Below are 20,373 nucleotides of genomic sequence, written 5' to 3'. Positions count from 1 at the left end.
AACGGCGATGTGACCTTGACACGATGAATTTGCCTCAGACTTCGGCTGTCGGTCAGGGAGGCGTTTGTCGTTCCCTCCGTGTCTAGTCAGGGTGCACTACGGTTAGTCTTTCTTCTATGCTTATCACGGGCTCCCACGACGGATTAAACTGCCGCCTTTCAATTCAAAGCCCCGCCTCTCCCCTGGTCGGCTCCAGAAACGTCCCTAATGACCTTCCTCCATTGGCCACTCGTGTGTCCGTCATCTTTTACTTAACCAATCCCAGATCACCCTTGCCCAGCCATTCTAATTTGTCACCTCCTCTACGAGAGTTCCAGGAATCTACATTTGCTGTCTCCCACCTCCCTAGCCGAGCCGTCTGTTCCATTGGTCGAGGTTGACGTCTTGCAGCCAATTCTGCTCCAATCCCGGGATCGTTCTTCTCCTCGCCCGCGCGCTAGCTTGGGAGAGAGGCTATCCGCGCAGGCTTGTACAGGAAAACTGAAAAAGTTTTTTCTTAATTTGGCGCCTGTTGGAAGATGGCGGAAAATTTAAAAGGTAAGTGGAGCAGCATGGGGAGCTCAACTGTCACTAAGTAAAATAATATATGCGGCACAGTGTGTGGTCAGTTGGACAGTCGCAACAAGCTGTTTCTGGAACGGTCCAAACTCGGGCCGTTGTTGTGAGGCAGTTGAAGCTAGAGCATCGCTTCCCTACTCGACGATCGTAGAGTCCGACCCGAACCACGCTCTATTGGAAGCTGGAGGGTGGCATTCCCGGTGGCAGCTGTTCAGCCACAGCTTTGGTTACGCGTTCAAGTGAACGGCGCGAGTCTCCCTTTTCATTAGTGCTGATTGGCCGGGGGAAAGTTCGAACCTCGCGCTGGTTCTTCTGTGCATGATAGGCTAACGAGCGCGTTGGAAAAGCAGTAGGTGCGTGTGTGTGTATATATATCTACACGCGCGTTAGACCGGCACTCCGATTGGTGGTTGTGCCGGCGGTTGGAACCCCGTGTGATTTTTCAAAGGCTGGGATGGAAGTCGCCACGCGCTCGCGTATATAAATGTAGGCAGCCCGTGGTGGTTGCGCTGAATTGGGCATCTCTGAGACGGAGGGGTGGCGGGAAAGCACTAACGCTGCTTCTGGTGGGTTAGCATGCCCCTCATTGCGTGGGGTATCCTAACCCCCTCGGGTTATTTACAACCTCGGCGATTTCCGGACGGCTAGGCTTCTCGCACGCGGTTCTCGGGGCTACAGTACCGTAGCCAATCTGTTTTCCGCTTTTGCCGTTCATTTTTTCAAAATGTCACTTTATCAGGATATGAAGAATGAAGGGACCAGCTTTATATCTCCTTGGTATGACCCTTACCGGGCTTTTTAAAAAACGCTCTTCGACGAGAGAGGCAGCTGTGTGTATTATCTCGAGCAGTGACCGGCCATCGTTACTGCTACTGGCGATCCTGGAGTTTAAACTGCCTCCCTTCCCTGTAGCAGCCAAGTAGCCTCCAGGCTCGCGTGGAGCTCCCTTGCTCAACACATTTACCTCCGTTCGATGGACCCCGTGTGAAGGGTTGAGCGCGGTCAGCCTCTAGTTGTCTTGTCTCCTCGGGCCATCTGCAGTGTAACCCTGACGAGGGCTTTAAAGCAGACACATGCATGTGGCTTTCGTGAATTGCGGTAAAATCTTGCGTCATACTAGCAGTGACATCACGTTGAGCTCCTGCTTCCATAGCAACAATAACCTAAGATGTTAACCTGTCCTAAGTATCTTATGATCAGATGACGGCGCAGTCATATCCAAATCACTTGTGGCTTACGTGGTTTCGTGTTTGCGTTCCCCAGGGTTTCCGTTCCTGCAGCACGCTGTTCCTCCTTCAGTATTTTTTTTAGTTTAAACTCACCACATTGATCCAAGTGTCAATCGGAAGGCCAGCCTGGTGATTTTAATTGAAAGGCCCTTCACGGTCTCTTCACATTTCCATTGCTTGCTTACTTTAATCTTTTCTAGTAACTCTGCTTTTAGTACTACCTGATTATTATTATTACTATTATTATTATTATTTGATTCGCCTTTCTCGCACTTTACGGCACCTGATTATGGTGGTCTCCCGAGCTCTCAGACTTGTGTATTAATTCGAGTAATTGGGCAGCTTAATTCCAGCGCCATTGAAGTTATGCAATGCCACGCTTTCTGCACGATTATGAATTTGCATCATAAACTATCCGTCTGCATAGCTTGCAGATCTTCACAAAAAGTTGTTTGTTGCTCAAACGTTTCATAAAACGATACTACACGTTGCAGTGCATTAGGCCTTTTGTCGCGGAGGTAGCTCGCCTCTTGTTTGCTGTATTTCCCCATACAGAGTTGACTTGTGTGATGGCGACATGACAAAATAAGAAATGTGCTGTATAACTTACCTTCTCTTGCTGTGTAATTTAGTCGGACTATCTGCATGATTTGGTCCTTTCCTGAGGCATGATTCCATTGATCTTCCTTAATAACCATAACACATTTACATGTTAACGCAAAGCTGTGAAAGTATGACAGGAATAGATTTCGTTCCTTATATATCATCTTTAAAAATGAGCAAATAGCTTAAAGTCTATTGTAGATATTTGAAAAGAAATTGAAATACCCTCCCAGGAGCACATCGTCTAGAAGTATAGGTATGGATAATAAAAACCTGTCTGGATCTAATTTGAGCTTTTCATGAATAGGCGAAATCATTGGTCAGGGCACTCGTACATGTATGAGTACTACATTATTTCGCTACTTAAGTGTTTAATGCAAAATCAAACCTAAACTTCAATTGTGGTGTGTAAATGAAACACCACTATGGCATCCGATACACACAAAGGGGAAGTTTATTATCATAAATGCAGGAGCCCACACCCCGCAGGTCCAGCCTCCAGGGAATCCAAACTGCAACTGGCTCAGCTGTGGTTGGATGCCATGGAGAAGGAATGTGTGAGCTTGAATTAATAGGTAACTTTTACAAATGTAAATGACACACTAGACGCTTTTGCGAGGGACAGAATGTAAAGGGGCACACATCATGAACACTAACAAAGGACTGTGGAGAAACATGCTATCACTACATCTTCACCTTTATAATAAACAGAAGAATTTTAGTGTATATAAAATCCTTGTACTTCGCAGGCTTGGAGACAACGCAAGATCTCTAACCGACTCAGATTGATGCAAGGCTTTCACTTGAAATACCTGTTGAAGTAGGCCAGGTGAGATCCAAGTCTGTACTCGAGTCAGAATTATGAGCTAAAGAAGCAGGTTGAGACATATCCAAGAAACGGTTATTGGCTTCCAAGCCATACCAGTCCTCACTGTTCTGACCTTTGTGCTCACAAATGTTACATGCTTGTTCAGGAGTAAAACTGACGAGCAGTCTTACGCCACCAACCTCTGCCATTCAGCAAACTGAACCTCTTGAAACTGGTAATTTGAACAGGGCCAGAAAAAATGTATTCTCATTTTTTGACCCCAGTAGGTCATTGGACTAAAGCCAATAATTCTAAAAAAATCTGCAACAGGAACCCTGCTAGGTAATGCAGATTGTATCACCTCTTTCAGGAATCTGTTAATTCTTTCCACCAGACTATTCGAGGTTAGCAAGTACAATGCCACTTAAATGTCTGATGTGATTGTTTTGAACAAATTCCTTCATCTTAGAAGAGACAAAGTATGTCCCATTGTGGGTTGAACACATCCATCTCGATCTATAAAGTGTGGTTAATCACTCAATAGGGTATCAAGGTGCTTGCAGGTCCTGGAGTCTTATTCCAATAGCCAGCTCTTGAGGGTATTCTGAATTCCGGAAGTGAGGTGTTGGTCTTTAGGTGGTCCTTCATTTAAAAAAAATCTTGTTTGGAAATGTTATAACAAATGAAGTACTGGCAGCTGGAACAAAATCAAAACACTAGTAAAACATATCTTTTCTGTGGGTAGTAAATCAAATGGCCCTGCAGTCTAATGCGACTTTTGACCAGAGTTCCTCAGGAAAGGGAACCGTGTGTAACAGTTATGTGGGAAAGCCAGTGTTTATCTGTAAGTAAACCAGTAGCAAATAGAGATCCAGTTAGCCACTTGGGAATCTGAAGGGCACCAAAAATATTGCTTTAAGTTTTTGCATGTAACTCCCGCTCCTAGATGACCCTGGTGAGCAGCTTGAAAGAGTTTGCGTCTTACTGCAGCTCGGGGAACTGTGACGTTGTCACTCAAGAGAATTCCACCAACAATTGAGTTCACTTGCTATATACTAGGAAGGTCTGAGTAGAGAAGCTATTTACCTTTATGTTAGCTAACTATTGTTGACAAATTCTATCACCAGGGATAATACGTTATCATCTTTCACAGCAGGCAGCCATTCTTCGCGGAAGACCAGATCAGAGGAGCTTAACATATCTTCCAAAGTAGCCACCACCGACTCAACCTCTTCACAATCTTCAATAGAGTTAACGTTCTGAAGGGGCATTCTAGATTTAAAAAAAATCTGCCTTCATGTTTTTGCCCCCAGGGATGTAGTCCATTTTGAAATTGTACTCCTGTAATTGTGAGAGGAGTCTGACTAATCTTGCTGAAGGTTTTCCTGAGCTAATCGGGTCGAGTAAGTGAACTAGGGGCTTAAGGTCTGTGAAAATATTAAAACTCATGCCCCAAATAAAAGCCAGCGCCTCCCTCTCAATTGTGCTGTAATGTGATTCTGATGTTTTCAACGAGCAGGAGACTAAGATCACAGTGTGTTCCCTGTTATCATACAATTGTGAAAAGCCCATTTCTCAATCTGACTTGCATCAACAGTTAGCATGCATTTGCAGTCCGGTTTAAAACCAGATAAAGCTTGTGCTTTCACGATCACAATCTTGACTGGCAAAATCTTGTTCAGCTGCACCATCCTGGACAAATTGGCAATTTTTTTTTTTTTTGCAACAATTTTCTAAGTGGTAGTTAGATCATGTCCTTGAATAATATTCACTCAGACCAAGGAAGGATTTCAAGGTGTCCTGACCATTGGGAGGAGTTACATCCTGTACCAAAGAAAATTTAGGATGTTTACCACTATCAGAGATATGATGACCTAAATAGTCTAACTCCTGTTTAAGTAGATGTCACTTTTTAGGTTTAATGGTGATGCATACTTCCCTGAATACCTACAACACTTTTTGCAGCTTATGATCTGTAACTGTATCTGAAAATATTAAAATGTCACCCTGGTAAGCTTGTGTACCTGGTATGTCAGCCAAAATGATATCCATCAACTTCTGAAACATGCTCAATATATGGAGCCTATTACAAGGTTAAAAAAACAAATTTACTGAACTAGCGTCAGAAAAAGATAACCAACTCAGGAGTCTATTGAGGAGTACGTTTCTGCACTTGGAATTCTTGCTGCAAAGTGCAACTTTGGATCTACTTGGGACTTTGCCATCAGGGGCCAGTTTGTTTTTGGGTGCAACTCTTATATTAAAAAAACAAAACACTGGAAAGGTTACTTTCCTTTCGAAATCCCGGTGGATATGGCTAAAGCTGTAAAACAAGCTCTTAAGTGTAAATGCATTTTAGCCAACGTCAATCCACAGCTTGTGAAAGTTGCAAGGGTTCTGAAACTAGTGGTGTGTAGCTGATTACAGAAATGCAGCCAAATCCAAGATGGCTGCTACGTAGAGGTGAAGTGGCATGGCATGTCTGAATATGTTCGGCACGCGTAGGAAGGAGAAATAGATGCATATGCACTGCGTTCCAGGGAATACGTACTGAAGCGTCATGGCCAGGAAATGTCAAGAAGAACCAAATGCATTGAAAACTCACCACGGCTCCAATTGACTGAAAGCCCCCTGCGTTCCACATTGTATATCCAGGAGCCGGGTGGCGCGTGGTCCTCTGGAGTAATGCCCCTTATGAAGTGAACCAAAGTAGACGACGCTCCAGGTAATATGGCTCAAATTAGACAATGGGCTCCTGCTGGTTCGTCACTAGTTTCCCAATATGTTGGAGTGTAAATTAAATGCCACAAGGCATTGATACACAAGTGGACGTATATTGTCACAAATGCAGGAGCCCTCGTCCCCAGGTCCAGCCTCCAGGGAATCCAAACTGCAACTTGCTCAACAGTTGTTGGATGCCATGGAGCAGGCATGCGATGCGTTGGCTTGAATCGATCATTAACACAAATTTCAACACACAAGACGCTGTTGCAAGGCACAGAATGTAAAGGGACACATAGATAAAGCATGAATACTAACAAACGACTATGGAGAAACATGCTATCACTACAAACAGTTGGGCACTATTCTTAGTAAAGAAATGCTAAACCTGTATAATCACTTTACATAAAATTGTATCTACCATAACAAGATCATCATTGTCCTCCATTTCAAGAGACTATAGCAGTTCTTGTATGTAAGACAGGGGCTTAACCACAACTAAGAGCTTTTTCAGGATTCTGGATTAGGTTTTAAAACTGTTCACACGCTATATAGTTTTATCAGTAAAATTGCATGTTAGCAGAAAAATTGGTTGCCATTTCAATGGAAAATGTGCTGTCTGTAAATGACCGTGCACTACCACATCATGATTTAGTAATATATTGATTAAAAGTGAGTTTTTTTAAACCTGTACTGAGAAATGTTCCTGCCCCGATAATGCTATTAGTGAACTAAGGGGTTAACTAAGGGGTCAAGTCAGGGGTCATATATGTGGGATTGATTCGGATTATACAAGGACCAAACGTTTAGTCTATTTTAATTAAAAGAAAAAAAACAATTTGTACAGCGGAAATGCAGAACTTTCACATTGAAGGTGCTCTCATATGTGATGATGAAGAATAAGGCAACGCCATATATAATATATTTGCCTAGGATCGCACCATTTGAGGCTTGTTTACGGGTCAAGTACATTACGGTTAAGTCAAGTAGATTATTCAAGTTACTAGACCTGCAGGTCTAGTAACACTTATGAGCTTTTTTTAAAATTTTTTTTAGACCTGTTGATGATGCATCATGAAGTTTTGGTTAGGCATTTGAATATCCTACGAAACATGCAGAGGGTGAAGGAGGAGCAGACGGCGTTGACTCGAATTGTCATGGTTAGCTTGTTGTCCAGATTGATGCCTAGGTTCCGAGCATGGTCTGTGTGGGTAGGAGTAGGTTAGAGTTCTGAGGGTCACCAGGATGCGTCGCATTGGGGAGCTTTTGTTTCTGAAAATCGGCACCTCTGTCTTGTCAGTGTTGAGCTTCCGGCAGTTGTCTGTCATGCAGTTGTGGAATCTGGTCTTGGTTGTGTCTTTCGGCGAGGGAGAGGATGGCTTGTGTCTTCGGCATAGGATATGTGAGTGTGTTTTGACAATGCTGGCCAGAGGTGTCATAAGTGTTTGAGGGTGGGGCTAAGCGAGGATCCTTTGGGTACTCCACAGATGATTTCCTTTGTGGAGGTGGACGTTTTGCGTTCTTCCAGTGAGGAAAGAGGAGGTCCACTTGAGACCGACTCTTTGTATGCCTATGTTGTACAGCCTTGTGATTGATGAGTGTGTGGTGTGTGACCATATCGAAAGCTGCCGAGAGGTCTAGGAGGTTGAGGCGCAGTCTCTTTGGTCAAGTAGGGCTTGTATTTCATTGGTGGCCGCAATGAGGGCTGTCTTGGTACTGTGGTTGCTGCGGAATCCAGTTTGGGAGGAGTGGAGTAGGAGGTTCTGCTCAGATGAGAGGAGAGTTGTTGGTTGATGGCCTTTTCTAATTCTTTGGCCGGGAACTGGAGCCGGGAGGTCGGTCTGTAGTTGAGTTCGCTGGGGTCTGCCGATAGTTTCTTCAGTAGTGTGGGGACTTTATTATTTTATTTTTTTGTTAAACCACAAAATGCAGCCAACGACAATTGGTGTAGCTCTATGTGGTATTTGCACATACATAGGATCAACAAGATACACAGCTGGTAATTAGCAATCAAATTGTACATGCAGATCGACCCGTTGTATAAATGGCTCACTGTCATATGGAGAGGAGGGAAAAAGGGGTAACATTACAACAGTATGAGAGCTCTACAGTCCATAAAGCTTGTAATGTGAGACCCAAGGGTCTGCTCTCTCTCAGTTGTAGCGGAGAACTGCCCTGCAATCAGTCCTAAGCGAGTGTCGCAGTCGTGGAAACAGGTGGGTGGATTCTGTGGTCACCAGCTACGCCAGGAGTGATGAAATGAAGTGCCAATTGGGTTCCTGGGGAATAACGGAGCGCCTGGGGAATAACTGAGCGGTGTTCATGGTGGACGTTCATCAGTCTTGGCTTCAATTTCAACCAAGAATGTCCCCCCCCCCCCCCCCCCCCCCCGTACGAGGAGTGCCTCTGCATTGGTCCATGTCCACAATACCTGAATCTCCGGGAGAGCCGGGGATTTCCAAGCCATGGCTATGTTCTGTTAAACAGAACGATGACTAGGTCGATGAAGTGATGCACGTGTCTGTTCCCCTTTACATGGGGCTGTAGACCCAGTAGGCAGGATTCAGAGGAGGGGGTGAGCGGGTGTGTGGGCAGTTCCGCCACAGTTGATGTTACTTCTGCCTGCGTCTGTGATAACAGTGCACAGGTCCATATCATATGCATGAAATCTGCGTTCTGTTCGCAATGGGGACATTCAGGGGATTGTGTTAGGAACAAGCGTTGAATGCGGTCTGGCAATAGATAAGTGTGGTGCATGTAGTTAAACTCGGTGAAACGAAACCTGGGGTTACGGGAGACCTCCTTGTTCAACTGAAGGGCGTGAGCCCATGCTGCAGCAGTAAGAGGATGTTGGAGCACTGCGTCCCACCTGGCACGAGACATTGCGTCATGTTCGGGGGAGATGGTATTAAGAGCGCAATACAAAAAATGTGATGGCATGGGTTGTGGAGTCAGACGTCAACAGTATGGACCGAGCCTGGGACGTTGGTGGTTTGCTCTCCTCGGCACCCCACGTCTCATGGGCTACCTGTTGTAGAGTATATGATAGGAATTGATCAGCATGCAATCCATATGTCCCAACCATGCTGAGAATTGCATAGGCACTCCCTCGTTATGGAGATCTCCCTGCTTGTGTAATTGTAACTTCGGTCCACAGATGTGAGTCTACATGCCTAGGTGTCTGCTGAAATAACAGTAAGTCCCAGATGGGGATCGAGGGAGAGTACGGTAGGACGGGGTCTTTGGGGTGCAGATCTGTACGCCAGCAGGTGCGGCTACCATTATAGGCCAGATGGTAAAATCAGATAGTTGGGTGTAAATGGCTGTTCCTTGCAGGACCGTGCGAATAATCAAGAAGTTAGGCATGCTGGGGTGCTCAGCCAGGATATAGGCCACTGTATTTGTGCTGTGGCATAATGCAGCTCAAAGTTGGGCACCCTATCCCACTCCATGAGTGGGTGCTGCAGTGCGGACAGAGCTTAACTCCAGCAGCAGTCCATGCAAGTTGCAGAAGAGGCCTCTAGGGATCACGATGGGTAGAGCCGCAAAGTAATACTAAGAGGCGTATGGATCCAATTGCTCTGTCTAGATTTCCCTCCCTGTGGTCTCGATCAGAGTGGTATATCTGTATGTACAGGTATTTGAAGGTGTCCTTGCACCACCGCAGGCGTGACTCCGGATGTTCCAGACGGTTGGTGATCGTATGTGCTTCAAAGGGAACACAGAGGATTTTAACCAGTTTACTCGTAAATCTGAGGGTGGACAAGATCCTACAGGATCTGCATAAGGTCCATGAGGGACAATTCCACATTGCTTAGGTAAAGCAGTGCATCGTCGGCGTATAACGAAATTCTGTGTTGCAAGTCATATTCGTGTATACCCCAGTCTACTGATTGCTGGCAGGGGCGACCGGCCAGAGGTTCCATAGCACAGGCAAAGATGAGAGGAGCTTGAGGGCAACCATGTCTCATGCACCTGTGGATGATTAACTTTCTAGAGATCACCTGCCCCGGTTTAACATGCACCCTAGGATCGGCATAGAACGTCTGCACCTAGCCTAAGAATCACGGGCCAAACCCCATCAGGGCTCGAAAAATCATAAAAATGTTACTAGACCTGCAGGTCTAGTAACTTGAATAATCTATTCCACCTAACTGTAATGTACTTGACCCATGAAGTGACCTCAAATTGTGTGATCCTCGGCAAATATTTTGTTTTATGGAGCCTCCTTTTTTAGGTCTCGCCTACGCATCGCGCATGCGCTGCATAGGAGGACCTTTAGCCGTCGTTCTGATGTTTTTGGAAGCACATACTCTGTGGTGACATCCACCTTGCGGGAGCAAGCAGCGGCGCGCATGCTAATTGGCTGTTGCTCGCTCCCGCAAGGCGGAAGGTGCCACAAGCACGGGTGTGCTTGAAAACAGCTGCTGCTTCTTGCCGCGATCACTTTCACGGCCGTGTCGCTTTCACGGCCGCGCGGCCAATGGCTCTGTTCTTTAAATTTGCTGTTTAATCATTATTGAGCCTGCTGTTAACCCTACCTAATTTTACTGCTCCACTGGTGACTTTTTTTTGGTCAAGCGCTGGCACTTTGTAATAACTTATTGGTCTCAAACTCTGCAGTCTCTTTCGTGCACGACCACGTATTTACTCTGCTCCTCAATGCTTACCAACTGTACAAATTGGTATCGGCCAGTCAGTCTGAGGGGACCTAATTGCTCCATACATGCAACTTGCATGGGTTACATTACTCTAATGGTTTTCTTATTTCTCTTTCTGTCTTTGATTACCACGGGATCGCAACACTTTCTCTTTTGCTGAAATCCTCACTTGAATAAACAATCCCTGCTTGTACTGTGCTTGACAACTTCTGCTCTCATTCAGACCAAGTCTGAGTTGAAACTACTCCGAACTAGCTGTTCAAGCTGTATGCTGAAAAGTCTGGTTTTACATTTTGCCCCACTCCAAAATATACTTGACCTAAAGGGAACTTTTACCCTCAGTTTGTTAAAAAAAGCCCCTTAAGTCACGTTTACCAGTAACCAACTTGTCCTTACTTAACAACTCTCCATACCACTAGCCCACAGCAACGTTTGTATCACATCTTTGCAGTTGAATGAAATGTATACACCCAGACGGTCATACACGGTACCGTTCATGTTATCAAGCACCTACTGGAAATATTGCTACGATTAAGTGACTACAACGCAAGTTAAACGTGGACACCTGTTGCCACGACTGAGTCACTATTTCAATTCTGGGTTGAAACCATTTTTATATTGCTTTGAACCGTCGTGCTACCGTTCAGTCTCTTGATTGAAAACTTTGTGCCATTAGCAAATCATTAGCCAGTTTATTTAGAAGCGCCACGTTTTCCACTTCCTATTGAAGTTTTTTTTGCAATATTTTCACACAGATATTGTGTGTTTCACTTTTGTGGGACCGCGGGTGGGCGTGGCGAAGTCTGCGTTTGTTTGTAAAGTGGAACTTTTTACCATTGCGTTCAAAACCACACAAATATTTCTAGCCTATTTGTGATATTCGACATGAGTAGTATAAACTCTTTATTCCTTTTAAAAGAGTCTCGGAGGGAAAAAAATCTGATATACTTTGGGCACAAACATAACAGAGAATTTTTATCAGAGTTCATAACTCACCCCTTGTGATATACTTTTTTATTTTTTTTTTATTTTTCATTTTTGCAGTGGTGGAAGAGATTGGCGATTTGAGCTTCATTAAAACAAATACAAAAATATATACAATAGAAAAAATAAACAGCATAGGAAAAGGAAATACATGCCAGTTGATAATAGAAAACAACTTATTAGTTTGCTAACCAATCCTGAAATGGGGCCCAGTTTTTAGCAGCAATTAAACGTCTTCTCCTTCCCTGAAACTTACGTACAGCAGTTTCTAGTCTAAACCAAGCCAACATCCTGGCCTGCCAATGAAAAAAAGTAGGAGGTTGAGGGTTTATCCAAATAGAAGTAATACAGAGTCTAAACATTGCCATTGCAATAAACAAAAAGGAATGAAGATATCTTGATCTGGTAGTATCGATAGCATATTGAGGGAGCAAGATGGCGGCCGTGACACTGGCCGAGTGAGGTAGCGTTTTTCACTCCGCTGGACCACGCTGATACCCTAACGGTCCTATCCCTTCTGGCAGTTGGCTGTGTTCGAAGAGCTGCTGGGGAAATGCCGGGGAAATGCTGAGGAGGTTCACTTTCACCAGAAGGACGGTGGAAAAATACAACAATCGTAATTTAAAAAGAATCCAAATAAGGCGAGATGACGACCGAGGCAAGGGCGCCGGTGAATTTGAAAGATCGCTGACCGGAGCCTTGTTTTCTAAGCTACTATCTCACGGCTAATATCAGATATCAGACGTCGAGAGAGATCTCTACTGCAGCAAGCCAGAAGCAGCAGCCGTTAGTACTTTGCATGGTGCTTTGCCGGAGAATTTGGAGGGAGGCTGACGGCTCGGATTCAGCGTTTCAGCGCTTCAGGTGCGAGTGTACACCCGGAGTGGACTCTGTTTTCTGAGACGCCGTCATTCAGGGCGAAATTTCGGACCTGTTTCCCTTTCAGGCAATCGGACTTCAAAAACGTAAGTAAGCGAAGAATTGATTGAATGGACAACGGAGAGTTTTCTCGCTTTCTTCTCTGAACTCGAGGTGTGTTTCGAAAAATCTTTAATGGTGCCGATTGAGCCGATTGAGCTGCGGAAAAGGGTTCTGTAACATTGTATCGTTGTATGGCTACACATTTGATGCATTGTTAAACCCGGTGCTGGTTTGCTGTTTGGTTTGGATTTGGACATTTCACACAGCTGAGAGGAGAGGAGAGTTTGCTATTCTCTCCAAGTCTTGGGGATTTTAATCCGCATATCTAACTGGCACTAGCTGCTGCTTCATGTTTTTGAATACTGAAATCGTTTTTCTCTAAAAGGTTAAAGGCTAAAGCAATCGTATTACGTATGGCACTAGCATTCTGCCTGGATATCCTAAGACCTGCCCTCTCATCAAGACGGTGGTGGCGGGTTGCTCAGTGTTTGAATTCCAACGTATTTTATACGACGTCTAACAGAAAGCCTACCTTCTCTGTGGATTCCCGGCTTCCTTCCAGATTTTTTTCGGACTTTTTTGCTCTATCGGTAATGCCACCAAAAGCTTCGAAGACAGTTCCCAAGCCGGCGAAGTCTCGTAATCCTACTCGTAATCACCCGCCAGACGCTGAAGCCAACATCACACGGACCACTCGGAGGGGCAGAGCTCCAATGTCGGATAAAATTCCTGCTCAGGGGTCATCAGCTGTCACGACAGTAGCCTCAGCCTCATCCTCGATACCGGGCAAGGTCCAGACTTTATCTGATATCTTTGCCAAACTGGGAGCTAGGGAAAAAACTGTCACATCTGTTTCCACTGCTTCGTCCGCTATATTGGTACCGGCAACAGTAGCTTCTACCTCCGCTATTTTGTCTCTCGCAGCGCAAAATTCCTCCTTGACGGATATCCATGCTCGTCCTCTTCATGCTGCGACCGACTCTCCCCACTTGGTTTCTTCAGTGGCTATCCCTGATACACTCAACATATCCCAATCTACGGTGCACCCCTCTTTGTTGACAGACCCGCTCCTCTCGGCTCCCCTGGTGTTTGCATCTGGCTCTGCATCATCTCAGTGCATTATGGATGATGTGGTTTCCACAGTTCATCAAGATACTATCGGCTCGGGAGCCTCGGCAGATTGCCATATTACAGGTGCGATTAGTGATTCAACTGAAATTCTATTCTGTATCAGATCACTCGTTGTCTGACGAGGAGGAGGGTGATCCCGATTTAGAATGGTCAGATTATGACAGCGAAGCTGGTGACTGGCGACCTAGTGTGACTACAGAAGCCCTGGCTACTGATACAGTCCGTAAGGCCCCTGGTATTAAACCTCTAGGAGATCAATCCCAAATTGACCTTCAGACATCATTAAATTCCAATGTTGGGGCTTCATCTGACGTGCCGGAGGAGGTTTCTCTGTCAACAATATATCATACAATTATCCAACATAGAGAAGCAACAAAGCAAGAGAATTTACGCACTCAATCAGTCTGTCGTAAATTGCAAAATTCCCTTCGACGTGTAATAAAATCAACAGCGGAGATTAACACGAGTTACTGAAGCTGAAGAGAGGATCTCAGCACTTGAAGATGCTGCAGCTGTCCAAAGAGACTTGGTCACCGAGGTTAAGGAACAGCGAAAAGATATAATATGGAAATTATCGGACCTTGAGAATCGCTCAAGAAGGAATAACCTCCGCATCTTGGGAGTTGAGGAGGATATTGAAGGAGGTGATGTCCGGCAATTCATAGTTGAGCTTTTCACCGAAGCATTTCCAGAGGTTACCCAATGGAAATGGAACCAAGAAATTCAGAGAGCACATCGCTTTCCGCTTTCAAAAAGAAAACATCCTCTACCAATACCAACAGTTCCTATCCACGTGCTATTCTGGTTTGCTTTAACACTTTTCTTGCTCGTGAATGTGTATTTGATCTAGCTCGACCTAATAAAAAAAGATCTGCCAAGGGCTGCCAGTTTTTTGCTCGGCCTGATCTTGCAGCAGAGACAGTGGAACGCCGTTGGCATCTCCGTCAGCAGATCCTTCTTTTTCAAGCGAAAGGTGCCCAAGCGTTTTTGCTTTTCCCAGCAAAATTGAAAATAATACATAAGTCAGAAACAAAATTTTTTCTTTCTGAAATAACGGCAAGGGACTATCTGGACACAATGTAGGGAAAAAGGAGCGGAAAAAGTGGTAAAAAAAAAAAATATATATATAAAAAATCATTGTTTAGAATGGGGATTATCATTTATTTTATGGGTATTGATTTATATAACATAAAAAAAAAATGTTGCTGCATTTCTTTTCTCCTTTATTAAGTCAATGTGTTACAAGGATGCTAACAGATCTATTTTTCTCTGTATTACTTTAACATGATTTTGATAGGACCGACTCTCCTATAATAAGTATATTGTTGTAGGCCCAGCGGAGCGTGGTGTGACGCTTACTCAACCATCACAAGGACCCTGGTCCTGAGCTCCTGTTTTTGGTTAAGGGGTAGGGGGGGGGGAGGGGGGGTTGGAAGGTGGGTTGGGGGGGTTGGGAGGGTCACTGGGTGGTACTGTGGTGGATATTTGAGGTGACTGGCGATATAAGTAAGATGCATGGCAGGGTGATTCTAATTTCGTCTAAGATGTTAATTATGTGTTCTTCTTTGATATGTTGCTGGTATACTCTATATAATTTTTTTTCCAAGGTATACATACGTATATATATATGATGCTCTTTTTCTTTATTATGTTTAAATGGCAAATCGTAATTTGACTTGTGCAACCTGGAATATTTGTGGGTTAAATGATCCTAAGAAGCGTAGGATCTTTTATAAGCTGATGCAGGCTATGCAAGTGGATTTGATCTGCTTGCAAGAAACTCATATTTCTTGGGCCAACAGGCACTACCTTAAGTTTTTGGGCTATGATTTAGTGGCTACCACCAGACAAACCTCCACTATTAGGGGCGTTGCTATTATTTCAAAAGCAGGGGTTGCCCAACTTAAGAGAACTAAACAAGATAATACAGGTAGATGGTTAATCGCTGAATTGCTCATCAATAATTCTGTACTCTCGATCTGTTCAATATATGCCTCCAACTTGGATGATCCACAGATTTTGATGGATTTAAACGTAGAATTAGCTAATTGGTCGCACCCGTTAATCTTCTGTGGTGATTTCAATATTAATATTCCTAGCGGGCTAGACATCACTAAATCAACCAATTATATCGGTAGGAAACCCCAGGTTTATAAAGCACTTCGTATATTAATACTTGAACATGGTTTAGTAGATATATGGCATGCTAGTAATCCAGCCCTTAATGGGTTTACTTTTTATTCAATACCCCATCAAAAATTGGTTCGTATAGATTATGTCTTTGCCTCTGTTGAAGTTTTGAAATCTATTAAGGTATGGCTCGATCCACGGACTATATCCGATCATAATTCCATAATTTTTAGTTTTCCTTGGAATCGACCTCCGCATTATATTAGACCTTGGACTTTTGACAGGAAGTTACTGTTGGATAAACTATATCAGGAACGGATGTCAGTTTGGATTCCAGACTTCTTTTCAATCAATAGTTATTCAGCATCTGTAGGCTTGGTCTGGGATACCTTTTAAAGCTGCCCTGCGCGGGATAACCAAGAGAATTGCGTCCTATCGATGGCAAACCGAACAGCAAAATCTTAAAAATAAGGTTCTAGCACTTCAACAAGCCGAGCTAGACCTGAGCACCAGTATCCGTATCGGTGGAGATCTAACCACCTGTCAGAAAGCGGTCGCTCTTGCCAAGGCTAATCTCCTTGATCCTTTATATGCTGATATAGCTACTAAGTACTTTCAATTTCGTACATCAATCTATGAGTTTGGTGAAGCATCAGGTAAGGTCCTGGCAAAAAGAGTACAACAAAGGGCAATAGCTAGCCATATAACAAAGGTCAAAGAACGATTTGGTACTCTACAAGATTCACCTAATGGTGTGTTAAACACTTTTGTGGATTTTTATTCAACCTTATATACTGAGGAACCAAATATTTCTCAGCAGCAACAAAGGCAACTGGATCATTTTTTAAAATCTCTCGAAACTCGGAAGACTGTTCCCGACCAGAATTTAATCTTGGCCGAACCTATAAGTTGGGAAGAAATCGAAGCCGCCATAAAATCTTTGTCTTCTGGCAAGGCGGCAGGACCTGATCTCATACATCTTGAATTTTATAAAACTTTTTCACATTTATTTAAACAACAGATGCTTGAAGTTTTTCAGCTTGCACAGAGGGGGGTCATTCCTGAGACCTGGCGACAATCGACCATTGTATTATTTAAAAAGAAAGGAAAAGATGAACTAAATCCAGCATCATATCGGCCTATAGCATTAATTAACACCGACAGTAAAATTTATTCCAGGGTTTTAGCATTTCGTCTTGTTCAAATTATTTCTCCGTTAGTTTCCATCCGTCAGCATGGTTTTATTCAGGGTAGAGATACTACTGATCATATCAAGCGTGTTATTGCACTCTTAGATTGGGCTCAGACTACAAAATCTCCCCTGGGTGTGATCCTGTTGGACGCCGAGAAGGCGTTCGACAGGGTCTCCTGGGGCTATCTCTGGGCCGTTCTTCGTTGGAAAGGGATATCGCCTGAATTTATTCTAGCCTTACAAACATTATATATTTCCCCAATCGCTAAAATCCGTATTTCAGGAGAGGAATCAAGTTATTTTCCTATTACTCGTGGCACCAGACAAGGGTGCCCTTGTTCCCCTCTCCTCTTCGCTTTATATATTGATCCTTTTTTATCCCTGATAGAACGAGCACAAAACATCTCTCCAATTATCGTTCATGGAACTGAGTACAAAACACTGGCATATGCTGACGATATAGTAGTGTTAACAAATAATATTACTGTTTCTTTTCCTGCATTGGAGATTTTAGCAGTTCAATTTGGCTCAATCTCCGGATATAAATTAAATATCACAAAAACTCAAATCTTGCAATCGTCAGCTATGCCAATAACAACTGCTCCTATTGCTTCACAAGCGACATATTTAGGCATTCAGATCTCGGCGGATGTAGGCCAAATTTCAGATTTAAACTATTCTCCCATTATCGATCAGCTTCATAACAAAACTAGAACGGCTGAATCACCTCCATCTCTCCCTATTCGGGCGCTGTAATGTTCTTAAAATGTTGGTACTTCCAAAATTTTTATATCTATTTAGGTCTATCCCGTTATTAGTTTCTAACCTTACTCTAACAAAAGCACAAAGAATTTGTCAGAGGTTCTTATGGGCATATCGTAAGCCACGACGAGCTGCTAAATGGACTTATCTCCCGCAAGAACGCGGGGGCTGGTCAGTTCCAAATCTTACTTACTATTATTGGGCGGCGATGATTCAACATTTCGCCTTTCCACTATCTGGTAAGAAGGTGGTATTACCGCCATTTTTGGCTCCTTCAATTTATTCAATTTCATTAGGCAACGCTACACAAGGGATATTAACACGTATTTTAGAACCAAGTTACTTAAAAAAAAAACGAGGTTTAAGGTAGCATGGGCCCCGTTTATGATCTGGCAAAAAATTTGTCGTCTATTCTCTAACTATAAAATCAACTTCCATACTCCATTGAATGCGTCCGGGCTTCCTCCAGTGATATTTCAAGATTCAATAACTGCTATTTGGGCCTTGCAAGGCCTTACTGATATAGGCGACTTAGCTGACTCTGGCATGCTAGCATCTTTCTCTTCTTTACAACATAAATTTGATTTACAATCTAACCACTTTTTTAAATATCTTCAAATTAGAAGTTTTCTTGAGAAAAAACTCTTAGAAAATCCAGCATTGTTTGAAAAGATTTTGATATTCGAATTGGTTAAACAAGCTAAAATTGGTATATTGTATCAAACTTTGTTGTCCCGACTACCAGATGATCTCTCGGATTTTAATAACAAATGGGCGGTTAAATTTGGGGTACCCACTATAGATTTAAAGGTACCACTTATGCTAGCCAAGACGGTTTTTGTCTCTGGTACTCTCCGTACCCAAAGTTATATGGCTATGTTTAATCTTTATTACACCCCTGCCAAATTAGCCAGATGGGGGATTGCCCCTGGGGCCACAAGTTTGTCATGTGCAAGATGCAAATTTCCATCTGCGGATTCTCTTCACATGTTTTTTGACTGCCCTGAATTATCACTCTTCATTAATCAAATTGAAATGTTTCTTACACAGATAACCTTGTGATGTTATACTGTGATAGTATGTTATGTTACAAGCCTCTTCAAAGAGCCAAGGGCTGGGGGGCATAATGTGGATAATCGTAATAAGGAGATAGAACCAGCATTGGCATAGCTAATAGGTCTCGCCTTTGGGACTTTATAAGTGTTTAGCCATGCAACAGTTGATGATGTACCAATGATTTTGTGCTGCATAATTAAATACTTATAAGGTCCAAAAGGCGAGACCTATTGACTATGCCAATGCTTGTCTTTATTACCTCATAAGAGCACACATTCAAATATGCAAGTTCATTATTTCTGCTGTACAAACACTTTATATTTACTAGACTAAATGTTTGCTCCATGTATAACAAGAACTCAGCTCATATATAGGGTATGGCTTACCTCTTAGTTCACTACTAATAGCATTGTCATCTGGGCTGCAGCAGTATTAATACCCAGTTCATGTTTTAAAAACTCACTTTTCATAAATGTATATTTATAAAGCATGATGTATTAGTGCACTGTCATTTACAGATAGCATTTTTTTCATTCAAATGGCCACAACTTTCCCACTAACATGTAGTTGTGCTGATAATAGGGCATAAACAAATGTTTAGAAATTGGGTTTCTGCAAAAATATTAAAATTTTGCACATCACCAACTAAATTATTCTAATTTTGTTTTGATCCTATAAAATATTTTTTTCCACCACAGAATTACAAAAATGTTTCTTCATAACTAGGGAAATATGTTTTAACAGTTCACTTAGCTATTTCAGTGCTGTGGTAGAGAAAATCCTGACATCTTATAGCCTTTCGTTTCACTTGCTTTGCACAGTTTAATTGCCTCACAGTTCACTTTACAAAATCCTCTAACTTCAGCCACTTAAAGAAAAATAAATGTAGGAACACAAACTGACTTTTGAACTCTGTCTCCCAAAGCCAACAAATGTGAAAAGATAACAAGAATTAAAGGCATCATTATTACTTTCACTTTGTGAGCAATAAAGATGCCTTTAAATCTTATCTTGTCACATTTGCTTCACTTTCAGAGACCAAGGTCAAAAGGCAGTTTGTCTTCCCTAATCTACTTTTTATTCTGTGGCTGAAGTTAGAGGATTTTCAGCTCACCAGAAACGTTGAGTAGTCTTCTCTCCCCCCCCCCCCCCCCCCCCCCAAAAAAAAAGATTGCCCTGATTAAATCTTGCTCAACAATGCAAGTGGATTTTTTTGAGCCCTGCCCATGTTGGTAAGAGCTGAGAATAAGTATCCCCAGTTTAGGGGGTTGAATTCTTTTTCGATGTCCAACGGTACTGCCACCCGGTCGTTGGCATCCGGTGGGGTATTATTCAAGAGATGCAAGTTAAAAAATGTGCTGCGACTTGGGATGAACCCAGATTGGTCTAGTCAGACCAAAGACTGTACAATGGTAAGACGGTTAGCCGGGATCTTACCAAATACCTTGCAATCTAGATTAAGGAGGATAGGGCACGATATAAGCCGACATCCAGGAGATCCTACCCGGCTTGGGCTGGACCACTAAGTGAGCCTTGCCTACCGTGTCTGGCAAGTGACCATGCTCCCTGGCCTCATTAAAGATGTCTGGGAGGCGCTGTGTGGTCTGGGTGGGGAAT

At 43.3% G+C, this 20,373-nt stretch overlaps 1 protein-coding gene across 1 annotated transcript in view; it reads left to right on the top strand.

Moving 5' to 3' along the window:
• Positions 1–300: 300 nt before the first annotated feature.
• The window catches only part of SUV39H1 (SUV39H1 histone lysine methyltransferase), a 94,017-nt gene continuing 73,944 nt past the window's right edge, over positions 301–20,373 (top strand). The window contains exon 1 of the mRNA XM_085629620.1: positions 301–537. Coding sequence (XP_085485746.1) covers positions 519–537 — 19 coding nt within the window. The 5' untranslated portion in view covers positions 301–518. The remainder of the gene's footprint in view (positions 538–20,373) is intronic.

Source organism: Triturus cristatus, chromosome 10 (genome assembly GCF_964204655.1).
Source record: "Triturus cristatus chromosome 10, aTriCri1.1, whole genome shotgun sequence".
Classification (NCBI taxonomy): Eukaryota; Metazoa; Chordata; class Amphibia; order Caudata; family Salamandridae; genus Triturus; species Triturus cristatus.
This window is presented reverse-complemented; position numbering and strand designations above follow the sequence as displayed.